Here is a 10,228-nt window from a genome sequence, read left to right on the forward strand (position 1 = left end):
GACTGTATAGGGTACCACCAGAGCTTACGCGCGAGCTTACCACCATAGCTGTGGAAAGGAAACCTGCACTCTAATGGATTTTGCAGCGCAGACAAGGCGAAAATGAACGCAAAGGGGGAAGAAACAAACAAGGAAGCGTTTGTACACCTTTCCCTCTTTCCATCCGTCGTCCCCGTGTCCTACACTACAACACAAATATAGCAGCATCCTAAGAAGACAAACATCTACTAATATTATGAGTGCTGTTGCTTTGTCAAACGCTCTCACTTGGGGAAAAGCAGGATTGGAGCCAACGGCAAAGCCTTTCATGCCTTTCATCGTAACCCCGGTGCAGCATTAGCAATGGCGGAAACTGTGGTTTGTCCTTCCCACATCCGGTTGCCCGTCGCAAGAGCGCGGAGACGTTGCGAACACGGCCCCTCGCTTCGCTGCCCATGCCCACTCAAGCGCCAGCTAAACGCGGCACCGGAGAACTGGGGATGTGCTAGGCAAAATGAGGCCATCGCATTCACGTTTCAACGAGCCGCGCTCTTGCTTTTGTACGCGTTTTTTGACAGAAAAACTTCGCCAATAAGGCCGTGTCCTTGCAAGAGCTGGCTGGTCTGAGCGGGCACGGCTGCAAGCGATCGAGCAATAGTGGCAAGTCAAGAATAAACAGCTGATGTGGGGCGTGCACGTTTATCCGATGGGACAAGTGATTTTCCCACACACCATTTTCTTTTTCAGATGGCACCCCTTAATTCGTAACGATTTTTTTTTACACATGACGGGAAATTTTGGTCACCTTTGTCATAAACGTTGGAGTCAAACGTTACTAATACTGCGCGACACATCAGTGACACAAATAAAAAGTAAAAATGACTACCGCTTCTCCTCTACCCTGAACACTCCCCCACCCCCCAACCCCCCCCCCCCCCCAAAAAAAAATAGCCCCTCCCCTCCTAATTTCAGTTCCTGACGAAACCCCTGGCTGGGACCGAGGAGATAATGCGTTCATAACGAAAAAAAATATGCTACTACATATAAACACTCACTCACTCTCTCACTCACTCACTCACTCACTCACTCACTCACTCACTCACTCACTCACTCACTCACTCACTCACTCACTCACTCACTCACTCACTCACTCACTCACTCACTCACTCACTCACTCACTCACTCACTCACTCTCACTCACTCACTCACGCACTCACTCACTCACTAGTACTAGTGCCACACTGGTACTACACCGTGTTCGAGGCACCAGAAAAGAGTCGTGTTGAAAATGAGTCGGGCATGAACGAGATGCTGACAGCTGCCACTTGCACTTTGCTGCTTCCTGCGCAGCGGAAGCCAACATGGTTCGTGCATCGGAGGTTGAATATACGTTGGCCAATCGACATTATCACGCAGCTGAATGCCACAGTACAGAGCCACCATAGAGCCGATTTACTTCTGCTGAAGGGGCGTATATACACCGACTGTGAAAGTGCGGCTTGAACATAGAACAAAGCAAAGGGGAAATGATCATTTGCTTTTACGGCTCAGTGGGGGAAATGTCGACAACAGCGGGGACCCCTTACGAAGAACGGGCAAGCCACTTACTTCTACCGACGTTCCGCTTGACACGAGGCCGTTGGTCTCTGGGAAGACGAGGAAAAAAGAAAACAAATGAAACGGTCTTCATGGTTTCGGATAGTGATAAGTGGCGCAACCTTTCGTCAGGAACCCTCTCCGTAGATGCAAGAGCGATCTTGGGAGAGAGCACTATAAAAGTGGCCTCCATGGTGCGCTGGGCGCGTGTGCAAGACTGGAACAGAGGGCGACGCGCTCGCCACATTCAGCGCGCGCAGAAAGGCATGAACTTCGCACACCGCCTCGTCACTCTGGCCATTCTGGCCACAGTGCCATGGACTTGGACGCGAGCCCAGGATCCGGCGCCCAGACCCGCGGCTGAAGACGACTGGCTGCGATACCTTCGCCCGCAGGCCGACCTTTCGCGCGCCGCCCTAGACGGATACCAGAGGTCACTTCGGGATCTGGAAGCGTTCATCAGCCAGCAGAGTGCGACGAAGGTTGTATGCAGCTTGTTCAGTTTGCATATCTGCCACGGTTGTCCGTTTAATAATTGCATGAACGACCTTCTGATTTCTAATTGGGAGCCCGGGACAGCGACACGTGCAAGTAACAGATCAAGTCTGCGTTCTTATCTGCCCCCCACCCCCACTATTTTTGTGTTGAACGCGTCTTGCCTGATCCGCTAGTAAAATTCTGAACACCTGCGCTAACGGTATTTAATCTGATACCTAACGCGTCAGCTTAGCTTCTTTGCCCTAAAGAGAGTTAGCTGACCCAGTTTTAAATTCTTAGCCCCAGCACAGATAAAGCGATAATTATACACTTGTGCGAGCAGGGGTACCATACAGATGCCGCTGCAGTCACCGAACAGAGTTCCGAGAGCGACTTTCTGTCTCCTCTAGTGTATAATGAAAGTACATTAACTTTCCAGCACCACCGGGCGAGCCCCACTTCACAAAGTGAGCTCCTATACCACATACTGTGTGCTGCTGGTCATGCTGAGCACAGCTGCGCCTTTACTGGCTAACTTCTTTTTCGAGTCCGAGATCGCAGCCGCTAGCGCACCGATAGGGAATACAGCTGCGCAAACTTCAAGACGCGACACGGCAACACTGCCGCAGCATGTACTCAGTGAGCGATGCAAGCGCTGAATAGGCATGCTTTTAAAGGGATGGTGCAGGGCCGACTGAAGCTGGCCTCCATTGGTAGGGCATCACGTTTTAATGAAGAAGGGGCCATTCTAACCGGAAACGGAGTTTTTATGAGGTACAAAAAGCAAAAAAAAAAAATGCAGGAGTCGCCATGCATCACCCGCACATTTCAATGCGTGCGTCGATCCCGATTTCTTTGTTCGGATCACGGAGGCTATGCTACACTGTGATTCACTTTAAAACGGTAGCTACCTGTACTTTTTTCGGGAAGGACGTCACGAATTTGAATCGACTGGCGGGAAGATTTTTCAATCCAATTTTCTTGGCAACAAATGCGTCTTTTGCTGCCGAACAGACATCGGCTAACCAGAAAATACTGGGGAATCAATTTTTTTACCGAGAACAATAACTGCAATAACCGGAAGCAGTTGTCCCCAGGGTCCCATATAAGGCCGATTCACACGACGGTCCGTTCGCCCGCGGCCCGCGCATCACGTGTTCATGCGTCCGCACATTGAGAGGCGCGCTGACCAGGCCGCGGGCCAGCGCGCCTCTCAATGTGCTGACGCATGAGCACGTAGTGCGCGGGCCGCCTGCGCTCGCTGGCGACTCGTGCTCGAGTCCCCGGCTGGTGCCGCGTTTTCGGTCGTCATACACAACATGTGGAGGCAGAGTCATAGCCGCGCTAGAAGAGGTAGCACAGCCGGACTGGAGCGGCGCTGGCAAAAGCACGCGCCGCCGCCGCCGCTCGAGTCCGGTCACGGCGGAGGAAACAGACAGGACCTTTAAACTCTATTCAAAGACAAGCGCGCACGCTGCCAGTGTCTTTATTTCAGCGCGGATTGTTTCGAGAGTTTTTTTTTTCCCTGTGCCCGGAGAGACTGCTGTTAAGAAACGACTCCATTTGAGCTTTTTCAGGCGTGTTTAATAATTTCATATTTGGAACTTCTCGCATTTTTCTGACGGTTAAGATTTTATTTAATCCTAGAGATAGAGAGAGATAAGGAGGAAGGGGACGGCAGGGGTGTTAAGCGGAAAGGTGTTCTGGTTGGCTACCCTATCTAATCCGAACTAATAACTTTATTACTGAGGGGGAAAAATGGGGAATATTACTCAGCATACGAGGCAGCCGCTAACAATGCAGATTCAGCCTATCCTTTTTGAAAAACTTTGCTATAGTTTAGATTGAACACCGTGACGTTCAGGGGTGGTATTCTGTGGATGTTGCCTTTTTAGACGTGTCTACTTCGGTCCGCGTCGATTGGCTAGAGCCTTAGAAGCCACGAGCTCGAGCCAATCGGCGCAGATCGAAACAGACACGTCTAAAAAGGCGGCATCCACAGAATACCACCCCAGATGTCTAATCAACTTGAATTGAAGAGAAGTTTTATGCGCATCAAGGGCAAAGTATATATGATACATGAAAATGTATCATGAAAATATATGATACATGAAATGATCTTCGGGCTGCAACGTTTGAACCAAAGCTTAAGCGTTCGCTTTTCGTTAACTAACATAATGCTCTGTTATTACAACTCTCCTATTAAGTTCGGGCATGAAAAGTTACGAACGCCTGAAGAGGCGTCGATGTTTCGCTCCGTTCACTCAAAATTTACTTCTTTTCCTTCTTCACTCCTCCAGGCAAGCGCGGACGCTTGTCCTGTTCGGCAAAAACAGTCGTTTCGCCACCCTGTATACCAACCGTAAACTTCACATTTCTGTATACCAACCGTATACCAACCCTGTATACCAACCGTAAACTTCACCCTGATTGTAAAAGCCTGTTCTGACAACACTCGCTGTACAGCCCCGACTAACCCACCTACTGTCAGCTCAACTTCCCCATCATCGCGCACCCGACTCTCACGTACGGATCGCTGTTGCACTGCACACTCTGGGGCCTCGATCGGTGGCTTGACGGGGCCGTGATGTGTTGGATTCACCATAGCCCCGTATACTTTTCGTGGAAAAATAAGCATTTTTTGTTCTCTCTCTGTGGTTTCGGCTCTTTTTCTGATTAATATTGGCTTAAGGGAGCAGACACCAAATTTTGGTTGCCTGTTTTCTTCTTTGTAATGATGCGTAAGACATTAGTACTCATGGATCACCACGTGTATCATTTGCCTATACGACCGCTGAATACCATACCCACACGAGTAAGGGTTGTGCTTGTGTGAGGGCTACCCCCGCCCAACATGGTAACTGGAAATTTATATATAAAAAGAGAAATGCACAGACGATCATACGATGCGATGCAACAAATATGCGTTAGCAGTGTTGGTGTTGCATTTCGCTTTTGCACTGATCGTCTTCCCATTGCGTCTTTTAATTTGATTACACCGTCGGTTCCCGATCCCGGCCGCGCACGCACACACACAGACACACACGCGCGCGCACACACACACACGCGCGCGCACGCACGCAAGCACGCACACACGCACGCGCACACGCCCGCGCACACGCCCGCGCACACGCCCGCGCACACGCACGCAAACACACGCGCGCGCGCGCGCGCACGCTCACTCGTCTCTCTTGCACGCAGGGACACGCGCGCGCGCGCTCGTACACACACATGCGCGCACACTCGTTCGCTCACTCTCTCTCTCTCACACACCCACGCGCGCGCTCACACGCTAATTCACACAGATATGCGCGCGCACGCGCTCGATTGCTCACTCACTCACACTGAACAGTAAAAGTCGGCAAAGACAAACTGCGTTTACTGTGTGTATAATTTTCCTCGCGTGGTACGTTCCGTCGGGTACTACCGGGAGCACGATAATCCAGCCTCAAAATAATATGAAAGTAAGTACGCTTGATTTCGGCAACGTTGTCGACAGCGGAGTGAGCGCAAAACAGGCAAAAAGGTAGCCGCCTCGAACCGACGGCCGGATAGTTCACGCCAAGGCCCATTTCGAACTGTCAGCGAAATGTCCCAAGTCCTATCGCTATCTCCTCCCTAATTGTTATTCGGTATAACATGGGGTGATGTGATGTTCAGCAGTAAAGTGTTCTACCAGCCTGGTTAATTGCAAGCGGTTCCTGCCGCTGATCGTACCACCTAGCATCACGTGATGGCTGTGGAGTATCCCAGGCGCAAGCAAAATCATCTTTAAATACGGACCGTCGCGCAAACAGGGCAGCAAAATATTAGGATTTTGTTTTTCGAAATGATCCACATCCACCTTAACAGTAACTGAGAAAAATGCGTAAGTTTCTTACAAGCATAAACAGTAGCGATATCCAAGCCGTTATATGATATACTTTACACGTAAGTTAGAGCAACTTTGCACCACCATGTACAGAACAATTATGCGAATAATTTGGTCAATATAAGCATGTAAACTCTGGGTAGTGGCTTTTTTAGAACTGAAACTCTAGGTCTGACCATGTTTTGTTACGAAAACTTAATTTCTGCGGTATTAATTGAAGCTCTGTTTATGAAAATAATGCTTAAAATGATTATGCCGTGAATTGAGAAGAAAAAACAATTAGAACACTCACTGTGTGCAATCATGGGCACTGTGGTGCTTCACCAACCCAAACAAGTAACTGTGAATAGCATTGTTCCGTCAGAAGCACTGACGTGACAGCCTCCTTTTCTTATGTTCCCACTCCGGCAGCGGAAAAGTAAACTGGTAGAATGTATGGAGTCTAGAATTTAGGCTGCTTCACTGTAGAATTCTAAATTCATGACTATAGGGAAATAGTAGACCGCAGACAGCAAAGCGGAAAGTTGGGCAAGTTGGATAACGTTCATGATGTAAAAAATAGCGCACAGGGAACACACGGGACGGAAAGTAAACGACGCAGACAAGCGCTAACTCGCAACTGAGGTTTATTGCTGACGCGCGCAATAAACGTCGTTTACTTTCCGTCCCGTGTGTTCCCTGTGCGCTATTTTTTACATCATGACCGCAGACAGGACACAAAACGACAGGGCGACCGCTAGTTCTGGGGTTTCCTCTCTGCGTCTGCTATTTCGGTAGTAATAGTGAATTTAGGAAGACAACACCAACCAACCAAACTAAACACTTTAAAGTTCAAAATAGAAGGGGCGCATCCTTGCTTTCCCTGCGACGGGCTAATGATCCCTTCGTTATTGTATTCTGTGTTCAGATCTTCCGCCGATCTCTTCGTCGTATACAGTCAACCGTAAAGTAGCGCTGGATAAGGAATACAAACCGCGGTCAGAACAGTCCAGACTGAGGCTCAAGCTGACAAAGAAGGCTCTCACGAGTTGATTTGGCTCATTTTGTTACGTTCATCAGCAAGAGCTGGCGAGTTTTTTATTTGAAATAGGATTTCCATACATGTTTTCTAGACGTTACGGGCCCCTGTATTGATTTGCTAGCTATGCACAGCATAATTTTACTTAGTTTCGGTTTCTGGATTTGGCTCACTTCGAAAGAAAAAAAAGCTCGTATAGGCTCCACTGTGTAAGGAAAAACTTAGCTGAAGAATGCCGTTTTCGTGTAAGCGCCGCACCCCGTCCAAATCTAGAAAAAAAGATTGCGTGGCCCTTACACAAGTGTTTACATTAATCTGTAATTGGATTTTTTTTCTCTTATGCTATTTCGGTTTCAACAGCCGAAGGATGGCTGTGATGTCAAAGTTTAGTGCAGGTCACGTGTGGCACACAAAAAAAAAGCTACGATAAAATCGCTTCCTCTTCATTCTTTGTCATTCTGACTCCTGATGCAGGTTGGAATTTCCATGAATTAACGACGAAGTGATGACATGACAATTTTTAATGCCTCACGTGACCTATACCAAACTTTGACGTCACAGCCTTCATTCGGTTTTTGAAACCGAAATCGAAACAGCATGTGTGAAAACAAAAAAAATCAGTTCTGAACTATTTACTGGTTCCAACGCCAATGTCCAACGCATCATTGCAAAGAAGAAAACAGGCAGTCGAAAATTTAGTGTCTATACCCCTTTTAATGTGATGGGCGAGTTCAGCGCAAAAGCACATGGACACAGAAGACGACGAACGCAACAGCGCTGTGTTGCGTCCTTTCTTCTCTTCGAATATGTTCGTGTTCCATTGCGCGGTTCAACCATAATGCAAAACCAATTCGCTCAACATTTCATACATGCTGTCCCTGCCCGATGTTGGAGATGTACGTGCCTTCTCTCAGACCAGGAGGGTTAAGTGGAATGTGACTTTTGCGATGGCTCGCGTACTTCGTTGTAATGGTTGCTCTCTTGCTGCCTCCCCCAACCCCCTTTTTTTTCCTGTGCGCAGAGTAAGAAAATAAAAGAAATATCTACGATCTTTTGGTTGAACCACTGCCGTACTAACGAAAATTAAAAAAAAAAAACTCCTTTTGTCTTTCTAGCAGCTGGCTCTGGGCCCACCCTTGGCGATCGGCGGTAGAGCTGGCGCGCCCTTCTCGCCGTTCTCGGGCAGCGGCGACGCGAGCACCCAGCAGACCGTCTTCCAGCAGCAAATACTCAACAACACACTCAACCTGCACGAGCTACTGCGCCGGCTCTTTCCGACAGCGCAGCCGCCGCCCACAAGGCCGCCCTTGCGGCCCGCTCCTATTACCGCCCGCCGACGCCCGCTACGTGAAGCAGCGGTGCATCAGCATGCAGGCAACCAAGCTTAACTGTAAGGGAACTGAAAATAAGTGGTGACTCTCAAAGGGCGCCCATATTTTCTATGTAATAACATATGTGTGCCCCTCGCAAGGGCTCCACTATGTAAACATGTTGCCGGGCAGTCGTCGACGAAGAGGCTCGAAGAAAAGTAGCATTGCGTAAATTTACCCGACGTTCCGACAAACCCCCATTATAGAAGCCAGCTGTATATTGTAAAAAAAACAACAACTAAAAAGTACTTCTCTCTAACCCTGACCGTTTGGTATTGCTTGCTATCTGTTTACTAAAATCGTAAGAGGGGGCTAGTAAAATCCCGCATTTACCGAGTAACGCTTTCCTACCTAACTATACATACTTATTGCTGTTAACCTAGTTCATAACTGTTTGCTACGCTGCTGTAAAACGCCCATCCGCGTAACCGCTGTGTGAATTGATATGGCTTTCTAATAAAGGATGCTTGCAACCAATTGTTTGCAAAGTTGTGTTTACTGTTCCTGCCGTCACTCGTCATAATTAAAAATACATATGTATCTTATTGCTCAGGATGTAAGCGCCACTGACTTTAACCGGGGCCAGAGGCCGTATTCTATAAGGATCCATTATCCCCTTTCTACTGCACTTCGCGTGACGCCAGCGTGACAGTAGCATCAGAAAAACCGGATTACCACTGCCTGTGAAAAGCAACCAATGGTGAGGCCCGGCCGCCAGTGCGCCAATGGTCCGGTCGTTTTCACGGACGCTTGAAAGTCTCGGCTACATCATCCAAGCAGAAAGAGTGGCCAGTGCCAGAAGAACAAATAGATCCTAAATAGAAAATGGATCCTTATAGAATAAGGCCCCGTGTACACTACATACATATCATCATCATCATCACCACACCCATCATCAGCCTGATTACGCCCACCGCAGGGTAAAGGCCTCTCCCATGACTCTCCAATTAAGCCTGTCCTTTGCCAGTTGCGGCCACCATATCCCCGCAAACTTCTTAATCTCATCCGTCCACCTAATTTTCTGCCACCCCCTGCTACGCTTGCCTTCTCTTGGAATCCCCTCCGTTACCCTTAAGGACCAGCGGTTATCGTGCCTTCGCATTACATGTCCTGCCCAAGCCCATTTCTTCCTCTTGATTTCGACTATAGGATGTCATTAACCCGAGTTTATTCCCTCACCCACTCCACCCCCCTCCGATCTCTTAACGTTACATATATCATTTTTCTTTCCATAACTCGCTGCGTTGTCCTTAACTTAAGCTGAATCCTCTTTGTTACAGTAGCGAATGTAATCTATACAGTAGCGAATGTAATCAGAACGTTACTGAGAGAGTCAGTAGAGCACAGCAATGGGACGTCCTGCCAGTAACGAAGGAGGAAGTAAAGAAATCCTTAGGAGCAATGCAAAGAGGGAAAGCAGCTGATGAGGATCAGGTAACAACACATTTGTTGAAGGACGGAGGAGGGATTGTGCTAGAAAAATTAGCCACCCTGTGTACGCAATGCTTTGTGACCTCGAGCGTACCAGAAGCTTGGAAGAACGCTATCATCTTAATTCATAAGAAAGGAGACGTCAAGGACTTGAATAATTACAGACAGATCAGCTTATTGTCCGTTGTCTACAAGGTATTTACCAATTTACCAGTGGCGTAGCCAGAAATTTTGTTCGGGGGGGGGGGGGGGGGGGGGCTCATGTTGCAGCGCGGCCTCCTTATAGAATTTGTGGAGGGATCTAACGCAAGAATAATAACTGCATTCCCATTGACAATGACGTTGTGTACTAGATAAAGCTACTCACTGTCTAGACAAGTGAAATGTGTATTTTTTAATATAAAAGAATGCATATTTGTATATGTTAAAAATCGTGGCAGACTTACCTGATACCAATGCTTCCATATTTTTGCGTATTTACTAAGT

At 48.1% G+C, this 10,228-nt stretch overlaps 1 protein-coding gene across 1 annotated transcript; it reads left to right on the forward strand.

The window, feature by feature from the left end:
* Positions 1-1,798: 1,798 nt before the first annotated feature.
* LOC149352215 (uncharacterized) lies at positions 1,799-8,750 on the forward strand. The gene is made up of 2 exons (XM_089581386.1): positions 1,799-2,057; positions 8,060-8,750. The coding sequence occupies exons 1-2, from the start codon at positions 1,842-1,844 to the stop codon at positions 8,327-8,329; spliced, it is 486 nt and encodes a 161-aa protein (XP_089437512.1). The 5' UTR covers positions 1,799-1,841; the 3' UTR covers positions 8,330-8,750.
* Positions 8,751-10,228: the final 1,478 nt, after the last annotated feature.

Source organism: Amblyomma mixtum, chromosome 3 (assembly GCF_055824585.1).
Source record: "Amblyomma mixtum isolate Tamu chromosome 3, ASM5582458v1, whole genome shotgun sequence".
Taxonomy (NCBI): Eukaryota; Metazoa; Arthropoda; class Arachnida; order Ixodida; family Ixodidae; genus Amblyomma; species Amblyomma mixtum.